General features: G+C 45.7%; 1 protein-coding gene and 1 long non-coding RNA gene across 3 annotated transcripts; both read right to left on the bottom strand.

Annotated features, from left to right (window-relative positions):
* Positions 1-2501: 2501 nt before the first annotated feature.
* LOC123169280 (protein RADIALIS-like 4) lies at positions 2502-4719 on the bottom strand. Of its 2 annotated transcripts, none has more exons than XM_044587116.1 (2): positions 4169-4719; positions 2502-2898 (listed from the first exon to the last, which is right to left on the bottom strand). In XM_044587116.1, coding segments are annotated over exons 1-2 (255 nt in total). In that variant the 5' UTR covers positions 4423-4719; the 3' UTR covers positions 2502-2897. The 2 variants fall into 2 exon arrangements, with proteins under 2 accessions (XP_044443051.1, XP_044443050.1); XM_044587115.1 differs by having other exon boundaries at positions 4172-4579.
* Positions 4720-7903: 3184 nt separating this feature from the next.
* Positions 7904-21420, bottom strand: LOC123169279 (uncharacterized). The gene is made up of 3 exons (XR_006484712.1): positions 20977-21420; positions 8494-8617; positions 7904-8399 (listed from the first exon to the last, which is right to left on the bottom strand). It is a non-coding gene; the product is annotated as an uncharacterized lncRNA (long non-coding RNA).
* Positions 21421-22570: the final 1150 nt, after the last annotated feature.

The following is a 22570-nucleotide window of genomic DNA, read 5'->3' as shown; positions in this document are numbered from 1 at the left end:
TTTTCCTAAGAAAATCATGACATAATGAAGCAATTTTGAGAAAAAAAACAAACGATCGAGCATGAGCCAGCGATCGAGTGTGCAGGTAGCGGGAGCCAGTGCGCGTTGCTGGGCCAGGCCCATGCGAGCGACGCAGCAGGCGGTTCGCTAACGGGCGCTGAAGGCGCGGGGAGGTCCTAACCGGCGCTCTCAGTGCCGGTTCGGCTTACTGGCGCCCGCAGGCGATGGTACTGGGCCGGCCCAGCAAATTTCAATAGATAGAAGGCCGAGTTTGCTTGTTCGTGGGTAGCGCGAAAAAATCGGCAAAAAAGGTCTCCTCCTGGATCAAACAAGCGCACGCACGAACACGTTTACGAAAGGTTAACCACCTGACCTAGGTACGTGCTAGTGACCAAGTCCAGGGCGAACTCTTTATGAACAATAATAGATGCGTAATTTACTGCACATCTACCATTAACTGTAGCGTTTGATTTTTCAACAATCTGAAAACTTTTCGAAAAAAGTTAATGAATTACAAAAAAAAATCATTAATTTTGAAAAAAAAGTTCATCAATTTTGAAAAAAGTTCACGGTTTTAAGAAAAAGTTCATCGATTTTGAAAAGAGTTCATCAATTTTCAGAAAATAGATAAAAAATATTGAGAAAAAATTTCACGAATTTGACAAAAGTTCATCAAATTTTAAAAAAGGTTCATCACCTTTGAAAAAGGTTCACGCTTTCTGAGAAAAAGTTCATCGAATTAGGAAAAAGTTTATTAAATCTGAAAAAAGTTCATCATATTTGAAAAAAGTTAATCAAAATTAAAAAAAGTTCATCCAATTTTAAAACGTTCATTGATTTTGAAAAAAAGTTTTGTACAGTTGAAAAAACTTCATCAATTTTGAACAAGTTCATCGATGAAAAAGGTTCATGAATTTTTTAACAGAAAAAGAAAAGGAAAAAGACAGAAGAAACCCGGCCAAAAAAATGGAAAAAACACAACACAGTTTAGTTAAAGAAATGTAAAGGAAGGTAATTACCACCAAGGGAAATCGTTGCCAGTTGGTTTGTGCGCTGGTTCGATCTCAAAGAATAAACAGGTGCTGAGTTTGACCCTCAGCGGCGCTATTTTTTTTGGGAGTTTTTACAGAAAAAGAAATGTAACATGGGCCGGCCCAGCACGGAGCTATAGTGTGCGCCCGTTTGCTGGAATCGAATAAACGGGTACTATTTGGCTAAGAAAAAGAATAAATGGGCGCTGCTGGGACATAGGGCCGGAGCAACTAGTTAACGAGCGCTCCTTCGGGAGCCTCACAACGATCAGCACCACTTGGCGCGCTCTTAGCCATTCGCCACGTGTCGCGCTCTGGGCGCTCCCTCCGGTTTTTTTTATTTTTCTGCACGCGTTTTTGGCTTTTTAAACGGTGTTTTTTCGGGTTTTTTTTGACGTTTTGGTTTTCCAACGGTCTTTCTTAGCTTTTCAAGCAAAAAAAATTTGAAATTTTTTTTGCGTGAAAAAATATGTTTTTTTTTCTATTCGCGAGAGTCATGGTTTTGCTTCCGCGAGAGTCACGGTTTTGCTTCGCGAGAGTCACGGCCGTGCCTCTCAAAAACGAAAAAAACGCGTTTTCTATTTTTTTTCTTTCGCGAGAGTCACAGTTTTGCTTCCGCGAGAGGCACGGGTGTGCTTTCGCGAGAGCACGGTCGTGCCTCTCAGAAACGGAAAGAAAAACGCGTTTTCTGTTTTCTTTTCTTCCGCGAGAGTCACGGTTTTGCTTCCGCAAGAGGCACGGTTGTGCTTTCGCGAGAGTCACGGCCGTGCCTCTCGGAATGGGAAAAAACGCTTTTTCTATTTTTTTTCTTTCACAAGGGTCACGGTTCTGCTTCCGCAACAGGCACGGTTGTGCTTTCACGAGAGTCACGGCCGTGCCTCCTCGGAAACGAAAAAAACACGTTTTCTTTTTTTTTTCCTTTCCACGAGAGTCACGGTTTTGCTTCCGCGAGAGGCACGGTTGTGATTTTGTGAGAGGCACGGGCGTGCCTCTTTCGGAAAGGGAAAAACCCGTGCTCCTGGTTCGGTTTTTTCGTCTGGTTTTTTCGTGAAAAAAAAGTTCGTCAAAACCTATCAACATGGGATCTAGTTTTGAAGATCTTGCGCGAGGAATCCAACGGTGAAAGCGGTTCGAGATTTGGACACACGGTTTGAGAGAGAAAATATTTTGAATAAACGAATCTACGAAAAAAAGAAAACTCACAGGTTGCGACAAGTGGAATGTACGCCACTTGTCTCATCCAGGGGAATTGAAGTGATCTTTGCAACGAGTACTTCTTAATTAGTGATTTTGACCTAGGGCGCTCCTCGTCTGGGACCCGATCACGCTGGCACCCTGAGCTATATGGGCCGTCCATTCTGGTTTTCCTGGAATTAAGATTCCCCAAAGTTTATGTAGATTTTTTGGGACACGCCATGAAAGAGGAGAGCTGGAGAATTCCCTATGACGCGCGAGTCCAAAGCCAAGAAATGTCAGGGCAGAAGTCGGCGCTATATATCAGGAAACAGATTCGACAGGGAGACAGACCACTGCACCAGTCGCGTCCTATGCCTACGGCGGTACCACTGCTACACCCATAGCTGGGGACATGGCTCGTGGTGTGGGTCATATACACGTAGACAATGCGTACAAAATATACGGAAGATACAGCTCCGATGCGGGAATTGATTATGTCTCGGACTTTATTCTTGTCGTAGTGCCATCATCATTGGAGAGCTATAGCTACTTCAGCTAGCTACATGACCGGATCACGATCGCTATGGGGTCATGTGTGTCTAGTACGTAGTGTAGATAGTAGTGGTTTCGGGCTAGCTGTGCTCGAGTCTTGCACCAGCCCAGCGATCACTGGCTCTTCAGGTACCTTGGCCTGGAAAAAGGAGAGAATAAACCGAGGGTTAGTCTAGCTACGTTCCAGAGGGAACTGAAAAAATGAAAAATAAATCCACAAAAGAAATAGAAATGCTTGGCTCACAGTGTAACAAGTATAAATGTTCCCTGTAAAGGTAGAGATGCCGACAGAAACAAAGAAGAGTGTCTTTCCAGTGAAGGACATTAATTTGGAAATAACATATAGTAGCGGATCTATTCTAGTCTAGCTAGGGGGGCAAGAGGAAGAAACCTAAGATTGGAATTTGTTCTGTACGTCCATATGCGAGAGAACAAAACATCAACTGTTGAGACGAGCGGCACTTTATGCGAAAAGACAGCAAGTAAGGGACTGAGCCCGCAAGCTTTACGCACAAATGTTGAGCAAAAGCATGCTCTAGCTGCCTGCTTACTACACTTTTTTTGTTATTCTGGACAAATTAGTCTCCTGCGGTATCTCCTTTTTTTTGCCAGTTAAGGGCATGCTGTGGTTAAAACATCGCCTATAAGCCTAATAAAGGCGCCCTGCTTTTGAGGTTAGTTATCAGATGGATTGTAGGATATATTCTGACGCTGTCCTTTCTTCACCGTCTTTATAAGACCAACTGATAAAGCCAGAAAAACAAACCTGTGTTTATATAGTGATAAACCTGTGTTTATATAAGTGATAAATCTGACAGCAGTTCACTAGTACAGCAGTTCACTAGTTAAGTGATTGGCTACGGTCAGTGAAATGAGTGACGGAACAAAAATATGTTCATGAATTAGTCAAGTACTCCCTCCGTAAACTAATATAAGAGCGTTTAGATCACTACTTTAGTAATCTAAACGCTCTTATATTAGTTTACAGAGGGAGTAACTAGCTTCCCAACAATGGTAAAGGAGTCAATGCTACTACATTTGCAAGACTACATAAACTACAAACAAAATTCAGTAGGGCAAACATAGTTTTTTCCTAAAGGTCAAGAGATAACCAAATATAGCATTTGCAAGACATGTAGAGTAAGAAGGGAACAGAGAAGTCGATGCCTAAGGGAGCAGCAAGAGACCATGCATATTAGTAGAGGGAAATACATGTATGGAAGGAATATAAAGCATCCAGTGCAAGTGACTGCAGGGGGAAAGCTAGTCAGGCCGGCCGAAAGGAACACCGCCCTTTCCCTTTGCAGTTTGCACACACCACATGAGTAGTAGAGGGTGGCCAATTATGTGATGATGCATGTGCATGGATGGAACAGTCCAGAACTAGGAGATTCGGACAGACTACTTACTACCTCTGCCCATCGCTGCTGCCACCACGGCTGGAACCGCCCTTGGTGTTGTTGCTGCTGCTGCCGGCACCGTTTGTATGAATCTCGTCCACGTCTTTTTCCAGCTCCGCGAAGTGCTTCTTCACATCCTCCACCGACTTGCCGTCGCCAACCTCCCGCGCCACGTTCTGCCATCTGTCTGGCGCGTCCTTGTCGTACTTGGCCAGCGCATCCTCGAACACCTTGTTCTGCTTGAATGTCCACGATGAACTCATGCTTGACTGGGCTGTGGCTTCTCAACAAAAAAGAAAACTAAGGTGGATTGCAATGACTACTGTTACTGCTACTACTACTAGTGCTACTACGGTTGCTAGATCACCGGGCTTGGCTTGTGTTTGTATGCAACAAGAGTGGTGGCAATGGTGCAGCTTATATAGTGGGATGAGAGGCTAGTTGGAGAATAATGCTTGGGAATGGTGGGGGTGTATTGGAGGTGTTAGTAGCAGTACCAGTGGGCAAATCAGCGACAAGCTTGCATAGGAGCCACAAGAAGAAAGAAAGAAAGGAGAGGAGCGATTTCGTTTCATATTTTCATTGTACGAAATGAAATGCCGGGGAGAATCCGCATCTCTTTTTGCCTGCCTATCTTCGTTGAGACTATTTGGTTCCTTTGCTCAATGGCAGAGGCCTCTAATACTTTAAGCAGGCTATTGACTACTATGATTAATAATTACCATAGGCTAAATAAACCTAAAGCACCTGCTGAACATGCAAAAATGGCAAGCTGATTCTTCTTTGGACCATTGAAGCTTATCAAAAAAGGCTTTCGCCCTGCTTTATATACAAAGCACCGATCCACAAGCATCATACAAACTCATGCCACCGCTGCACACACAACCAAGGCAAGATACAAAGGAGCCGAGCACGGCTACACCACTGCAACGACTACCAAGCCACTATGTATGAGTGAAGACGAACCGCTTGGAGCCAACGGAGACCTCCACCGCGAGCAATCCTCCGAGGAGAGGTGAGACGGAAAACAACAGAGCAAGGACTCCAAGATGGTGCCTCCTAGAAGGGAACAACCACTGATAGCCTCCACCATCCGATCCCGAAGATTGAGTTTTCACTCGGAGCATCACGAAGGAGTAGGGACACCGCGACGGAGCCTTCATGAAGGATACGGCGTCCACGGCCATCGCCACCGTGGGCCAATACAATAATTGGGCAAGTGATGTACCCTGGCACTCCCACCCCTCCGACGTATCCTAGCTCCACCAACCACCAGCGGCCACCCATCCGCGTGGCCATGGCTGCTCGCCCGCACTCGAGACGTAAGTTCCACCCACGAACGTCGTGCCTCCCGCCGCCAGGGCCCCCGCCCTGCATCCGGACACCCCCAAGACCGACCAAAGTGACCGGCTTTGGGCCAAAGGACGCACCCGACCGAAGAGACCGCAGCATACATCCCGCCTTGAATAACGCCGGAGCCACATCTGCCCACACACGGCCGGGGAAAGGAGGGGGAGCAGACACATCCAGGCTAGCACACCCTCGTACCGGCTCGTCGACGCCTCCCATCCGTCCAACCTGCCTCCCCACCGGACACCCCCCGTGTCGCCCCACCTCGGCGGCATTCGCGGCTCCACGCGAGACCAGGAACATACACCCGTCCACCGGCAAAACGAAATCCCAAGGGCCACCGCCAACCACCAAGGAAGCTCAACGAGGAGCCCATCTGCACTGCCCGCCGTCGTCCAGCCGACGTAGCCCTTGGATCCCGGCCGGCCCGCCCACCACTTAGTCGTTGTTGCGTCACACCACCACCTGCCACGGCCATGGCAGGGACAGAGACCTGCAGCCCGCGCCGCCCCGGCCCGCGCTGTCTGACCCCAGTTCTAGCCTCGATGCTGCCGTCCCTAGCGACCAAGGCGCGCCCACCACCTAGCCGCCCGCCGCGGGGGACAACAGCGCTTGGGCACCGCCACCGCCCGCCACGCCGCCGCGACACCTGGCTCCAGCGCCACGCTTTGGCCCGGAGCGAAGGCCCGTGCCAGCGCGCCTGAACAGGAGGACTCAGAGTGCCCCGCCGCCGCCGGCGACGGCTAGGGTTCGCCCGGCCACGCCCCCAGGAGGGGGCGATGGAGGAGGGGGAGGGTGGGGGCTGGAACCGGCGGGGATTAGGATTGGCCCTCCGGTCGCTGCGTGGGGACGACGCTGAGGGAGGGGAAGGGGGGGGGGGGGTTGACCGACCGTTGAAGCTTTAAGGGGAAATAAAGTTATTCCTACCTTTATTTCTAAATGTAAGATGTTTTGGTAGTTTAAATTGAACTGCCAAAATGTCTTATATTAAGGAACAAAGGATGTATATATTATCATTACCTATCACTAGAAAAATATTTCTAAAGTAATTTTTTTTGAGTGATGCCCAAATGGGTTGGTACTTCTTGGTCGGACTCTTAACTTCAAGTGGAGAGTTATCAAACATCTAGACATACTAGCAAGATGCCCATGCGTTGCACGGAACATCAAGATGCATTTGTATGAGTAGTTTATCTTGTGGGAGAAAAGGATGAACGAGGAAAGGCCTTATTTGCAAATGTGGAGATGGGTGTGGGTATCTTTTTGCAAAATTGCCATAGTTTCCTTCCTATCCGTCGGATATAAATCGGATGGCCTATATTGCAGGATGGCAGACACACCATCATCACCAACTCTGTTTTTTATAAGAGTAGAGACATACATGATGCAGTTCGTAAAAAATGCGCACACATCCTTATTGAGTGATATATCTTAAAACTTCCACTTGAAGAATATTTAGCACCAGATAAAGCCGCAGTGCTGGGAATTTCGACGTACATTATCTCTTAGAAAGCAAACGTACGCTGAATGAATTTTCTTCCCGACAAAGTATGTACACTGATGGAATGTCTGTTGTAGACACTAGGAACAAACAATGTGCACCATCAGTTGCAAACCATAACCATGAATTATCTGTACTACTATGATTCCAGTTTGTAAAAGCAGGACCGATTATGTAAGACACTGCCAGAGAATCAATGCACCTCTAAGGCTAGATGCTAGAGAACTGCTAGCATTGTTGTGTTGGCATTTACCCTAGCCTCTGAAGCAGAGACTTTCAAAGATTTTTAGTCCACCAATGATGGAATGCTGGACTTGTATTACAGGTGTTAATAGAGTGTCTGCATGCTTTATACCACTCTTTACATGTGACATCCAAAAGGACAAGATCTGTGCAGATTCTCTTATGCGACACATCAAAGATGGAACAAACTTGTCTTCCTAGCTAATTTTCTTTATCGTATTTAATCGGGGTAACTCTCTTGACAAAGGGTGAAACCCCAACCAGCTTATTAGGAGCTACTAGGGGAGATTTTTTTTCCCAATAGAAGGTACTAGTGGAGATTAAGACAAAGCCTTGATGGGCTTCCTCTGGTTCAGGAGGATTAAAAAGGAACAGAACATGCATCCTTTTGGTCAGAAATGATAGCAGAGTAGGTTCATCTCCCCTTCCATGAGTTTATTGGTTTCATTGCTCAACCCACGAGGGCTTATGGATTCCAGGTGATGGATAAGTTATGTATAAAATCCATATCCACCCTGAATTTTTTTCTGTTCCTTTTGGATGGCAGACAAATCGGATGCAGAGATTAGTTCTATGACGTATATATAAATAAAATATGCAGAATATATGCATGAATCTACACATATGTTCTTCGGGCTATGAGGTGCATTTGAATTTTGTTAACCTAAGATGAAAGTAAATAAAAAAAACTGAAGTAGAACTTTTTTTTTTTTGAGAAACGAAGTAGAACTAATTCAACGAGGGGTTAGCTTGGAAATGCAGTGATTTGTGATAATATCGTCACATAAATCTGTGGAAAAGCGAGCCTAACGCACTTCTGCTAGATGTTTTACATATTTGACAAGTAGGCATACATCACACTAAAGATTAGAGGCACCTTCTTTAGTAATACCTTAGGCCCAAAATATCCTGGTTAATTAAGCTTTCTATAGACCAAAACGAACATTAGTGTAGGGAAACCGTCATGATTCTACTCAATAACAAAGATGACATACACGTCAACACATACGCAGTTTTGTCTTCTTACTTTTTTGTAGGTCCGCTACCTCTCAGGTGCTTCATGTCTTTTCCTTCTTCGTCCTTGTACCATACTTCGTAATTTGAAAATTTATAAAAATTCAGTTCGTAGAAATCCCGTCCGATTCACTGAAAAAAACTACGTAGTGTTGTAGCATACACGGAACGTGAAATTACCTTGTAAGCTCTAGATGCATAAACTAAATTAAGTCGAAGAACTTACTCAATAGTCTGCGTCATTCAGAAAGTTCCATACTTTCCTTCCATAGTGCTCCTCTTACAACAAGTTTCAAGTGGCTCCAGCTTTAGCCATATTCCAAGTACAGAAAGAAGCATGATAGCAACTCCTGTGGTATTCGAGATTCAAGGTGAGAACATAGACTATTGAATAGCAATTTTCGGGACTTTGATTCGAAGCAGGTTGCAAAGGAAAACTATAACACAAAGAAGGTATGGTGGCTATTAATGTTAGCCATATAAATAACTCATGTTTAAACAAATAAATTAATTTGTGGAAGATGATTTTTGTCCCTCAATTGTTCGCAAAGTTGATTTTTGGTTGCTTAACTTTTTTTGTATACCTTTGGTCCCTCGTCTTTCCAAATCTGAGAGGTTTGGTCCCTCACCAAACCCGAAGTGGTTTTCTCGTTCACATGGTCTGGTTTTAACCCACATGCCACATGACCCTACCCATGCTTCTTCTTTCCATGAATCTTAAATTCCTGCTGATGTGCTTTGAGTCGATGTGCGGACTGAAGATCAATTATGCAAAGACTGAATGGCTCTGGTCAGTTCACATGAGGAACTGTGGGCTTGATTTGCATCCCATCATATATTTGGGCATCCCAATTGACTCTAAGAAGCTTTCAATTGTTGATTTGAAGTCCCTCACGGACAGAGTGGCCAATAAGGTTGACTTGCAAAGATTACTATCTCCCTTTTCCTTGTTCACCAAAAGAAGAACTAAGTGAGGATGTCTTTATTGGGCAACCCTACGCATAACTCTTGGTGTTCAGATCACAAATTTCTGTGTAAAAATCTTGAAATATGCTTCTCCGGTTACCAGTTATATTCTAGCCTAGGTGTCACGCGTTCATCCTCAAGCCAATATATGTCCTATAGCTGAACTACTTGTTTCTAACGAACACCACAGAACTATCTTTTGCACACGCCGTGGTCCCAACGCACCCTATGGACTTTGACATGAATTGGCAATATTTTATAAGAGAAACTTTTCTTTTTGGCTAGAATGTTATAAGAGACTTGCAGAAGAAACAAGCTTCTGTAGTTATGACAGGAACAAGAGACAGAAGTAGATTTTTGCACCTAAGGAGATACGGCATGCACATCAGGAAAAGGTACATATGTCCGTGCTCATGAGAATCTCCCACGTGACATGCTTCAAAGTGCTCACTATCCTGAGGTGCACAGATTTGAAAAGGTGCAAACACCTGCTCAAGTTGCTTCAATTTTGCATCAACTTGGACTTCATGCCTCATGATTGGAGGATAAAGATTCAACTTCGATGGTAACGTGAGTCTTGTCGACTATCACCGAAAGAAGTAATTTTATTCGAATTGTTGATCTTTTCAGTAGAGCTCTTGCTAATCCATTGATCAGAAAATATATTTGGGGAAAGCACCATGTATTTTCTCCCCATGCAGCAACTTCCAATGGAACTACTCCTCTATATAGACGACACATGTATGCAAATGTTAATTGCAAAATATGTCTTCACTAATGGCAAGGGCTTCAAAACAAGATCCCATTTTGTCATTCTTGATGAATTTTTTACCGCAAGTGCATATTAATAACCAACAGCTGCCATGATAATGATGTATGGTCATTGCACAATAATTTGCATGTTTTAGGCATTACCATGTTAAGTAGAGCTAGAAAATGAGTTTTCAAGTTTTATCATCATGCAAATGATGGTACCATATCACAAAAAAAAAAGATCATGCAAGTCTTGTGTGTGTGGAGAATGTTGTTTAGTAATATGGTAACCAAGTTATTATAATTTGACAAATGAGTGACTATAATCTGGCCACGACATCCTCCAGTGACCTGGGAGGGAGTTGGAGCGGTGGAGGTGGCTAGGTTATTTGAAAGGGGTGGAGGTGGCTAGGTTAAGAGGAAAGGTGTGGAGGCGGCTCATAAAAATTAAAGCTAATTCTATTACCGTTGACATCGTCAAAGAATATTTTCCTAGAAAGTGTGTCATCCTAGCGCACCTACATTTAACCCTTTGTTACTCACTTAGAGCATCGCCAACAGTTTTCCTAAAGAGCATCCCCTAAAAGCTCTTTGTCGCTGGAGAAGGAGATCGGGGCCCCCGCGGGCGACCGGCCGCGCCCCGATCTCCTTCTTCAGCGACCCTCCCTCCTCCTTCCCTCCCCGCCGCCGTCGTCGGCGCTCGCCGCCGGGCCTGGCCCGGGCGACGCTGGCGGCGGTGGCCCCCTTGCTTTTCCCCTCTCGGCCTCCTCTGGCGCGGGACGGAGCGGGCTGGGGGGTGTCCCTAGGCGGCGGCGTTCCGGCGTGGCGGCGGGGTCCTGGCGCTACTCGGGCGGATGGCTGGACGGCGGCGTCGCCGTTGGTGGCGGGGTAGCGCGGCGGCGCGTCCTGGCGGCGCCCGCTCGGCCCAGATCTGGGCCCGGGCGGTCCGGCGGCGGGGTGAGCCTGCGGCGCGACCTCCAGGAGGCCGGGGCGTGGTGGCGAGCGGCGGCGGGCTGGCGACGCGGATACCGAATTGCTGCAGCGTGGTCGGCGGGGCTTTGCGGGCCCGTTTGGGCCCGGCCGGGCCAGGGGTGGCCTAGTGTGCCCTGCTGCCGCGTCCGGCCGGCGACCGCGACGGTGCTGGGGGCTCGGGCCTCCCGCACGTTGGCGGGGGAGGTGGGTCCCTCCTGCTCGGTAGCGGTGCCGCTGCTTCCGTCGTTTGGCGTTTCTCTTCGGGTCTCTTGGCCTCGTGGTGGTGTTCGCAGTGAGGCGGCATGGGTGGTGGCGCAACCGTGATGGCGCAAGGTGGTGGGCGGAGGTTTGGCTGGTCGGCTCCGGTTCGGTCGGGCGGCGGGGTTTGGAATGTGGGAGAAATCCTTGCCAGTCTTCGGCTCCGATGCGGTGACGCCTGCGGGTGCCACCATTCCTTCCTGGAGGGTGTCGTTGTTATCCATCCCCCAACTCCCTCCGCGTGCCGGGGGAAACCCTAGGACCCGTCCGGGTAGCAGCGTCGTCGGCGTCGCATTCCCTCTTGGGGGTGATGCTTGGTACGCGGCGGATCGAAGCCTCGGGCTATGGTGGTTTGTCTCCGGTGGGCGCAGCAGTGGCGGATCATCCATGCTTGGTTGAGCTGCCGTTGTTGGCATTTGTTTCTTCTTTTTCTTTTGGGCTTGTTGTGCTGCTCGCCCCAGCGATCTGTAATCGGTGTTCGTTGCTTTGGAATACAAAGCGGGGGGAAACCCTTTTTCGGTAAAAGCTCTTTTTTGCACCACCCCAAACGCGCCTCCCCCTCCACCCCTGCCCACACCCCCGCACCTAAATTCCTTTTTTAGGTTAATTTCCCTCCCTACCCCAACTTATTTTATTACCGTTGGTCGCGAGATCTTATGGATTTCACCTCTATCCGACCTCAACTTGTTTGGGTTTAAAGGCTTTGTTGTTGTCAATTTCCCTCCCTGTATTGTGCATGCAAATCATTAGAACTCAAATTTATATTTTACATGATAATAATTCAAATCAACCAAACAATATTTACATTGATCATATAGAACAGAGAATTCGTCTACACAGAAGAAACGGAACATGTCAGTTTACAGTTCACATTTGATCGTAAAGATTCACAAGAAACACTTGCTGGTAATGTTATCAAATACCTTGCGGGCGTCAACAATGACGTTGGCTAGCAAGGAGGAGGAGACACCATGATGGAGTTCATAGGCAGAGAGGAGGGGTAGGAGGAGGTGGTGACGCACGAGGCGAGGAGGGGTACGACACATGCTGAGGCAGGGACGCAGGAGTCCGTGACAACTGGAAATGGCGGTGGTGACCAACGAGGACATGGGTACTGGAGGTGGCCCCACAGCGTCAGAATGAGTGACAGGGCCCGGAAAGCAGCAGCGGCACAACGAGGGGAGGACGGATGGCACTGCAGGGTGGGTGGAGGCGGCGCCGGTCAGGAGTGGTGGTGGCAAGAGTAGGCGGGTGGTGCTGAAATTTGAGCCCGCCAAAATAAGGTGGGATATGGAACCCCTCCATGTACAGTGTGTGGGGATTTTTTTTGGCGTCCCTGTTTTTTTGGCATTGGGGATGGTAGACGCGAGTCTTTCTAGTATGTTTTTTCAACCTTTTGATGATTTTTTTAGTGAAAGGGTTGTTTTGGGGGATCTGTTAGAGATGCTCTCACATGGTTATTACACCACTAATAGTGGGGTATGGCAGTTCTCTTTTGCTATGGAACGGATAATGGTGCAGCCAAAGGGTTGTTGGGTAACTGTATGATGTTAATAAAAGTTGTCCCCTTGGAATCTATACATCTAAACGATTGTGTGGCTACGGGAGTGTGGTGGTAGACGTGTGGGTTGAACCTTTCTTGCGACCAGGGTCCGGTCACTGGCATTGGTTAAAAGGCCCATCCAAAAAAGAATTTTATCTGACTAGAGCTTCAATGATATGCCATAGCCCTGGAAAAGGTGGTATAAGGTTAAAACATTATTCTCCTACGTTTGACGTTTGAATGATGGACTGGTTTTTTTTTTTTGATCGAGTGAAACTTCTGCAGTGACACCAATTAGCACACTATAAGTATAAGACATCACTAGTTTTTAGAATCTATGCCCATAGGCCTGGTGAACAGTTTAAAAAGTAGTTGCGTTGGATTCCTCTTTGGGGAAAATGGTTACTAGATGCCGATTTTCGCAATATTCTGATGCCCTCTTCACATTTCCCTCTAGCTTTCGTACTGTCCCTACCCCCTAAGTATCTTATGTCATAATTCATGAATTCGTACTGTCCCTACCCCCTAAGTATCTTATGTCATAATTCATGAATCACAGATTGTGTGTATGATGTCAATAACACTACGGAATCATCAAATCACGATAGAATGGTCGGTGCAATGAGATGGGCGTCGACTTCTGCTGAAAAAGCAGAGAATCCCACAGGATAGATATGGTGAATATGTGGCTTAAAAGCAAAAGCATAATGAGTGGACAGGATTGGATAAACCCCCCTGCTTACACTGCTTCGAAGGACATAAATGTGCCATGTAGCTAGATAATAGTGCTGTCCAAATATGATACGGGGACTCAACTCAAACAGAAGTTTTGTTGTTTCTGTGGTTGCTTTTGGATAAGGTTACACTCTTATTTAGCTTCAGGTAAGGTACTAGCTCTGTACCAAATACCTGATCATGGTTGAAGGCTGGATGGTGAAGCCTATAGAAGGGGAAGTACGAAAAGAAGTGAGAGTACAGGTTCGGGGCAGTTGTAATTCATCGGTTTCTGTTTCTGTTTGAATCTGGTGCACATGCTATATAACTGGGCTACAAGAAAACTGGCCTTACATCTAGGAACTAACTGTTTTTTTTTTTCAATAACGAATCTGTTGGAAATATTAGCACTTTTCCGATTATACTTATCCACGAGTAAACAGTAAGCATGGCATAAAAGGTATGCATCTCATAGCGATACCTAAGCATACTAGCACGTACAGAACATAGAATCGAACTATCTATGAGCAGCACATATATGGCTAGCATAAGTACGAGTAAACGAGGGATGAACAGATCATACCCTCCGGTTGGCTAGGCCAACGCAGCGGCGGCGGCAGCAGCCTCGGCGTCGTCCGTGGCCTTCTTCTTAGCGGCGGCGGCGTCGGCCATGGTGTCGATGCAGGGGAGTAGTGGAAGCAGAGGCGGACGGAGTTGGGGACGGATCGGGAGCAGTCGCGTCGAGACGCTCCCGAAAAACCTTATTGCCGTTCTCCCGGGCAGGATCTCGAACGACAGGGTTCCGGAGGCACCTGCTCTCTCGACCAGCCGTGCACGCGGTTGTCGGGATGGGATCGCCGGAGGCAGCACAGAGTGAGGAACAGTAGATGACGGCTAGGTCACGCGAGAGGGAGTGAGTGAACCGAACTAGGTTACTTCACTGGCCAGACCCTTCTTATATAGTCCGTAAGGGAGAAAGTCGTGGGCCTTGCCGAGGCCCACGACCGAGTCGACCCACTCCCGGCAAGGGAGTCGACGAATCCTGGCAACGCGGGTCCCGACAACGCAAGTCAGCCCACAGTCCAACGTCTTGGACAGTGGCCCACATGTTAGCGACTCGTTAATTAATCTCTGATTAATTAATTCGTTCCTGAGCGGCAAAAATAAGCTTCGGCTCGGCTCATTCCCGTAACCCGCGGCGCGCGCGTCGTGACGAGGCGAGGCGGGCGGCGGAGGAGGAGGAGCGCGTGTGTACCACTCCTCTTCCCAAGCTCCCAATGGCAAGTGGTAGAGCAGCCCTTATAAAGGGGTCTCAACTCTCCTCAACTAGCAAGGTGGGACTAAACTTCCCACCACCTGCCATCTCATACATGGGCCTCAAGATTAACCAGGGATTAGTGTCTTATATGGGCCTAAGCCCATCCATAATCCAACAATCCCCCACCAGATCTCGAGGCACATAAGTTTGTCAACTGTTCCAAACAATGTTTGATATACCAGAAATTTTCAGTGGAGACTGTTAAGTTGAACTTCCACCTAGAGCAATAGGATTAGACTTCTTCACAACTGAACAATGGACTATGCCTTGAATTGTCAGTTTGGCGTGCAGAAGTTTCGCCTATTGTCAGCTGATACATGGCTGCCGAAGGCTAAACCCCACGGGTGGAGCCTATTAGTCATACTCCGTACCTTCTCATGAGCTTACTAGAGATTACCCAATCTCATAGACTGTGACCAGCAGTCGGGCTCACATAGGTGTGTTCCTCCAAAGAATGCTCTGTAGGTTAGCATCTTGCTTACATAAGCTTTGGAACACATTAAGACAAAAGTCAGCCCGCCTTACAGAATTGAGAGTATTACTGCATCTCCAACGGAGTGGGTTCATTAAGGATACTCTCCTCAGTTGACCGCTGGATTGTTTTCCCAGGTCCTAATTCACGGCATCTCCGATCACATAGGTTGGGTTACCCCCATGGCAACTTACGTGGGTCTCATACCCATCTCCCTCGATGCATTTTCTATCACAATCCGTGATAGCCCTTTCGTAAAAGGGTCTGCCAGATTCTTAGCCGTCTGGATATAATCCAACGCTATTACTCCGGAGTTTCTTGATTTTCTGACAGATTTCAATCTTCTTCTTATGTGCTTTGTGGATTTCATGTGGTCCTTTGAACTCTTAGCCTTGGCAATCACTGTTTGATTGTCACAGTTCATAAGGACAGCCGGCACTGGTTTATCAACCACCGGCAAATCCATCAAAAGCTCTCGAAGCCATTCTGCTTCGACGCATGATGTGTCTAATGCTGTGAGTTCTGCTTCCATAGTCGATCTGGTTAAGATCGTCTGCTTGCAAGACTTCCAGGAAACAGCACCACCACCAAGTGTGAAGACATGTCCACTTGTGGCTTTCATCTCATCAGCATCAGATATCCAATTCGAATCACTACACCCCTCAAGTACCGTCGAGTACCCAGAATAATGAATTCCATAGTTCACAGTACCTTGCAAATAACGCATCACTCGCTCAACAGCATGCCAATGCACATCTCCCGGATTGAAAACAAACCGGCTCAGTTTGCACGCAGCAAATGCTAGGTACATCAGTGAACCAACCACTTGAGAATATCTCAATTGATCTACAGCCGTGCCTTCGAACTTTTGAATCCGCACGCTAGGATCATATGGTGTTGCAGAAGGTTTGCAGTCCGAATATCCAAAACGGCTCAAAATCTTCTCAACATAGTGGGATTGCAAAAGTGTAATTCCATCCTCAGAATTTCTCAGTAGCTTGATGTTCAGGATAACATCAGCCACACCCAGGTCCTTCATCTCAAAGTTGTGAGATAGAAAAGACTTGACCTCCTCAATGACCTTGAGGTGGGTCCCAAATATCAGTATGTCATCGACATACAGACACAGTATAACTCCTTCGCCCCCACCATAGCGATAGTATACACATTTGTCAGCTTCGTTCACAACAAAGCCAGCAGATGTCAGAGTAGTGTTGAACTTCTCATGCCATTGCTTAGGCGCTTGTTTCAGGCCATACAAAGATTTCACTAGCTTACACACCTTTCTTTCCCGACCATTTACTACAAAGCCATCCGGCTATTGCATGTAAATTTCCTCGTCTAGCTCTCCGTTAAGGAAAGCCGTCTTAACGTCCATCTGATGAACGAGAAGACCATGCGAGGCAGCCAAAGCGAGTAACACTCGAATGGTTGTCAGTCTAGCCATAGGTGAATAAGTGTCATAGAAACCCTCTTCTTCTTTCTGGGTATAACCCTTGGCCACAAGCCTAGCCTTGTACTTCTCAACAGTACCATCGGGCCTAAGCTTCTTTTTGAACACCCACTTACATCCTAATGATCGACAACCATAAGGACGATCAGTGATCTCCCATGTCCCGTTAGCCAAGATGAAAATAATACTAACTCCTTTCAGGTTTATTAGACCTACACGTATCCCAAGATCGATAATTTCGCCAACATAACATGAGTTGCAGTCCAAAAATTATACCATTAGAAAATATTTCATGAAAATAATACTAACTCCCTACGGGCGTCGTTCTCCTCTTAGGGGCGTCATTGTGGTTCTCCCCTTCGTGTCAGGGTTCCGGGTGAAGACCCTTGTCCATCTCGGACTCGGCAGCAACGACTCTTACCACTGTATCCCCTCCTGAGTGCGTTGTCGTGGAGCTATCCATGAAAAGCCTATTTACAGCCTTTTGCAGGTAATAGCAAATAGTCACTCACGCCATATCCCACGTGGGTTAGCCCATTAGCTGGGTCGTGACTCTTGTCATCGCTAGTCTACGATAGGGATGACACATGTTGGACTCCTTCCTTATATTTTCCACTCATCCTATTTTTCTTTTTTATTAACTAATTTCCTTATTTATTATTTACTTGTTTAGCTTAATTTATTTATTTACTTATCTTTTCATTCATTTTTTTCATTTTCTCTTTTCCTTTAGTTGGGTCTTTTTTTTGTTTCAATGTGAATAGAAGAGATATTAGCATGAATAACTCATATTGTTTGTCCTCAAGCACAAGGTAGAGTCTAACTTTTATGTTGTTTAAACATGAGGCGACATTGACAAATTTCATTAACCTTCTTTCGATATACATGATAATATATGATGAGGTGAGAACATGGCAATAACATGTTCTTTAAGAAGTGCCATTTATTTGAGTTGTGTGAACATTTTGACGATTGGTCTAAGATGAGATGTGGACCATTGGAATTAGCTTCCGCTTTTTGGCCGCTATGACTTGATAAATGCATACTAGATGGGCCATGCAACATGAGAGAGAGAGAGAGAGGGAGAGAGAGAGAGAGAGCGCTCTGACCCAGAATCAATCCTGCGTGAGCCTTCCTTTCCTTCCTTGAGTTTGGTGAAACACTGATAGACCAATAGGCTAACGCGTGCTTCACCGCGTCGTTCTTCACTGGTGGGATTAAGTTTTTTTTTCCTCTAGCAGACTATTGAGGTTGGTTGTTTTGTTTTGGTTTTATCTGTCTTGGCTAGGTTTTAATTATGTTCTGCTGGGGTGATGCTAGAGGCGGTATTTGTTCTAAAAGAAGAGTGGAATAGTTCAGTGCGTTGTTGTGGTGGCCTTACACATTTCAGCCTCGATGTCATCTGGTGGTCAGTGTGTGAGCCCCTTGGGAGTTCCTATTCTACCCTTAAACCATGGAATTGCAGTTATAACGTTCAAATGGACCGGCCCACAAACCTCTCGTACGCTCAGCTCGGCTCCTTGCTTTGCTCGCTTAGCATTTTGTGTAGAAAGGCAGCTATCTTTTTTACATTTAAAAAGTTCATTAAACCAAAAGATGTTCATGGATTTTTAAAAATGTTGCAAACTAAAAAACTATGCATTTTAAAATATATTCAGGAATTTAAAAACTAATAATGGATTTTAATTCTTTTTTGTAAATCTGAAACAAATTTTGTAAAGTAAAAAATGTTTCAAAGTTTAATAATGTTCATAAAATTTAAAAATATTCATGAATTAAATATTTTTTGAGATTTTTAAAATATTCGTAGTTCTCTATAATGTTCACAATTTTCAACAATGTTCATTAATTAAAATGTGGAAAAAGAAAGTTAAAAATAGAAAATAGGTGAAAAACCAAAAATAATAATAAGAAGAAAAAAACAAGCAGAAGGAGGAACCTCAACAAACAACACATATATCCTTACAGGCGGCGCCCAGCGACCCACATCATCGACACACCAGGATGCTCCAAAGTCTAGAGAGCTTAGTATCTAGAGTAGAAGGTGACGCGCGCTTTGCCGCGCCATTCCTCGGTAATGAGTTAAGTCTTTTGTTTAAACGGAATAAGTCTTCTTTTCTTTATGAGGCCTATTACAAATAGAGTTGGGCACTATGAACCAAACAAAACTGAGTTGACCAATATTCCTGGTTTATTTAGTTATGGTGTTCGGTTCAGTGTTTCCATTGGTAACTGTTTGGTATTCGGTTGTATTGTTGGTTTTCATCCTACATAAGTTGAACTGACCATCAGACCAAATACACCTAAATTACCGAGTAGGGCATTTTGGAGACCGAGCTCCATGAAGGCCTTTATTTTAACAAATTCAAAATTCAAACTTTCAGTTTCAAAAAATTCTGAAAACAAATACACATGTATGCAAAGATGTAACGCGTATGTGTGAAAAATTTCAGAATGAAATACCTTGAATTGCGAGCCGCACACAAAAAATCATGGTGTTTGAGGATGAATAGTACATATGCCAAAAGCCATAGATTTATATTTTTTAGCTCTATTTCGACCTCAAAATTTGCACACATGTACATTATGTACCTAGGTATATGTGTATTTTTCCCAGAACTTTTTGAAACTAAAAGGTTTCAATTTTGAAGTTTTCAAATTAAAGCCTCCATGGAGCTTGGTCTCCGTTTGACATTTTCAGAAATTGCCTCCCTGGCATCCTAAGGCCCGTGTACAATGCGTGACAATCCAATTCATCGTACCTTTGCCTCTTAGAATCACTCTTCATGCATTGATTTTCATCCCCCAAAAAGACTCCAATCTCTCAACCTAGTCAGCTCTGAACGTTGAGGTTAGATATACCGCCAGAAGGCCTAGCTACAACGGCCGTCTGACATGTACTCATGTTGTCTTGGATCTTCGACGCTCGATCTTTCCATTTCTGGCTCTCCACCAATGCTAGCACGACGTCGGTCTTCCATCGCGAATCCACAACTTGAGGAGCCCGCTAGAGAAAGCGGCGGCCCGACTGCTCGACACACAAACAAAAAGCCACCGCCACCCCCTCTAAAACACACGAAGCAGAAAACCAGATCGTCCCAACCCCCAACAGCAAAATAACCCACAAGAGAGGGAGGTCATATTCAGCGGGCAACATATCAAAGGACTACCAAACACACACGCCCCAGGATGCTCGCTTTGGTTGGCTAGCTAGTCGGCATAGTTGGGTCTCGGGGCATCCAAAGAAGTGAAGAAAAAACAAACAGGAAGGAAAATTGAAGAAAAGAAATGTAGAGACAATATATAAAATGTTTCAAAAAAATAATTTGTGAACTTTCAAAAAGTTGTAATTTTTTTGTGAATTTAAAAACGTTTACGAATTCGAAAAATGTTAGCAAAATTTAAAAATCATGAATTTAGAAAATGTTCACAAATTTCAAAAAAATTGCCTGAATCTACAGAAATGAGCCCAAATTTAAAAAATCATGAAGTTAAACATCTTCACAAATTTTAAAATCTTTTAGCATTTCAAAGGAAGCTCCTTAAATTTCAGAAATGCACACCAATTTTAAAAATGTTCTCGGATTTTAAGAAAGTGTTCACAGACACAAAAAATTACGCAAATTTGAAAAATATAAAATAGAAGAAGAGAAAAAAACCCTAAATATCTGTAAAATGACCGAATAGAAACACAAGAAAAAAAAGGTCGAGAGAATGCTCTAGAATCTTCCTAAAAACGGTAGAAAAAAGTTAGACACTATAAGATTTGCCCACACGTGCGAATTGGAAGCCCTATAAGCGCCATATTACCATGCGAATAGGTCCAATTGCATCCCACAACCGATCCACTCTTTGACATGTGGGGCCATAAACGCGAAAAAAAAAAACTTCATGCACCAGGAGGCTTCATTTCTTAGTATCTCTAGGGATTTTGTGTCATTGAGCAAGTTTTCGATTAAGCCGTATGAGTTACAAAACTGACTTTTCTAACACTATCATTGACTCTAAAAAGTTACGGAGGGAGTACAAATCTATCTTTTCAGTTAACATTTGGAAGCACATTTCCAACTAAAAAAGCTAATCTAAGCTACATAGCTAATTTAACAAAAACATTTCTCCTTGAGAGCAAAAGGCGGGGGACAAGGCAAAGCATCGAAACGAGTCGATTCGTGCATCCAGCCAGCGAACCAACCAGACTGGAACACCACGGACGCGCACAGCAAGCGCGGACGGAGGAAGGAGGTGGTAGCAGGGGCGTACCCGCACTTGTCGTAGAGCACGTCGAAGCCAGATCGCAGCGACCAACCCTTCCTCCACTCCCTCGCCCCCGCCGGGGCCGCCGCGCCGCACGCCGCAGCCATCCCCGCCATGGTCGCGCGCCGATGACTCCCCCGCGCCTTCCTCGGATCAAGCTGTTACCCCCGCCAAAAGGGAAAAGCTCAGTTCACCTCACCGCATCAACCAGCCCCGAGATACGGAGAGAGGGTTCCGGGGCCGTAGGCGGTGGGGAAAGCGTAGTTTTCCGCTGGATGTGGAGAGAGCAACCAACTGACGCGCGCACGAACGGGCGGGCGATCGCTGGCGATTGGTGCATGCGGTGCGGACTGCGGAGGCGGGATGAGAGAAGCCGCAGCAGCGGCAGTTATGTTTAGTCAATTTTTCGTTTTTTCCCCTCCGAAATCTGTTAAATGTGTTTAATTTGCCAAGGCGAAACCTGATATTGGATTCCATTTGTTTTGATATTATATTCCGAGGAATTCATAATTTAACAATTCCTGGGATTTTCTCTGCAATCAATCCCATTTGATTTTTCACATTTAGGAAATGACCCCATAACTACCACACGTGTGGCATAAACCACATGACTCGTCCGGTCATACCTGAGAGGCAGTCCATACGATCATGTGTGGACGAACATTAAAACTGCCCACACGTTCGGGCGTAGCTACGATGGCCCACGTGACCCTATATGACAACTGCTCACCCCCATCCCGTGAGCGCGAACGCATGTGTAATTAACTTTAGTTGCCATGTATAATAACTGTAGTTGCCATGTCTAATTACTGTGGTTGTCATGTGTGATTAACTTCAGTTGTCATGTACCATTAAATATAGTTTTCATATATAACTAAATGGAGTTGCCACGTGTGGTCAATCCATAGTTGCCATGTATAATCAACCATAATTGCCGTGTGTGATTAACTAGTTGCCACATATGCATAATTGTAGTTGACATCTATCATCGTGCAAGCGTCGCATGGGCGAAGGGCAGTTTCATCCACACTTTCAAGCGCCAGTCGTGTGCCCGTTCGGATGAGGAGCACCCACACGTGTGGCACTAAATGATAACGCCCACACGATGTTGTGTGCTTACGTACGTGGCTCTTGGCCCAGATGAGAACTACTACAATATTTGTGCAAATGAAATGAACGACATTGACTATGTATTGATCATGTTGATAAATGTCACATATGCTGGAATTTTGTCTATTTTGGGCTAGCCCAATAGCAGTTTCAGAAATCCCTAATAAATCCTAAAGGCCCACGCAACCCATTCGTGCAAGGCAAGAGGTGGAACTAAAGTTTAGTCGCATATTGCTAGATTGGTGGGAGTTGGACCTCCTTATAAGGGAGGATGTTTTCCCACATGTATAAGCATGAGAACAAGAGGGACATTCACGCGCGCTCCTCCTCCGCCACCCGCCTCGCCGCGCCACGCCTCGTCACGACGCGCCGCGCCGCGGGTTGCGGGAACGAGCCGATGTCTAAATTTTTGCCACGCACTACGGGTATACAAAGGTCACTCAGGAGCTGAAAAGTTTTTGCTGTAGTGGATACTGAATACGAACTCTGC

The sequence above is a fragment of the Triticum aestivum genome, chromosome 7D (assembly GCF_018294505.1).
Source record: "Triticum aestivum cultivar Chinese Spring chromosome 7D, IWGSC CS RefSeq v2.1, whole genome shotgun sequence".
Lineage (NCBI taxonomy): Eukaryota > Viridiplantae > Streptophyta > Magnoliopsida > Poales > Poaceae > Triticum > Triticum aestivum.
Note: the sequence above shows the minus strand (reverse complement) of the source record. Positions and strands in the feature narration are given on the sequence as shown.

What these genes read in the sequence shown, in the direction of transcription:
- LOC123169280 (XM_044587115.1), bottom strand. Translation starts at nt 4,422, where the DNA reads ATGAGTTCATCGTGGACATTCAAGCAGAACAAGGTGTTCGAGGATGCG. An exon ending in GGCAGCAGCGATGGGCAGAG is followed by an intron (nt 2,899 to 4,171) that starts GTAGTAAGTAGT and finishes TCCTTTTTCCAG; the next exon opens with GCCAAGGTACCTGAAGAGCC.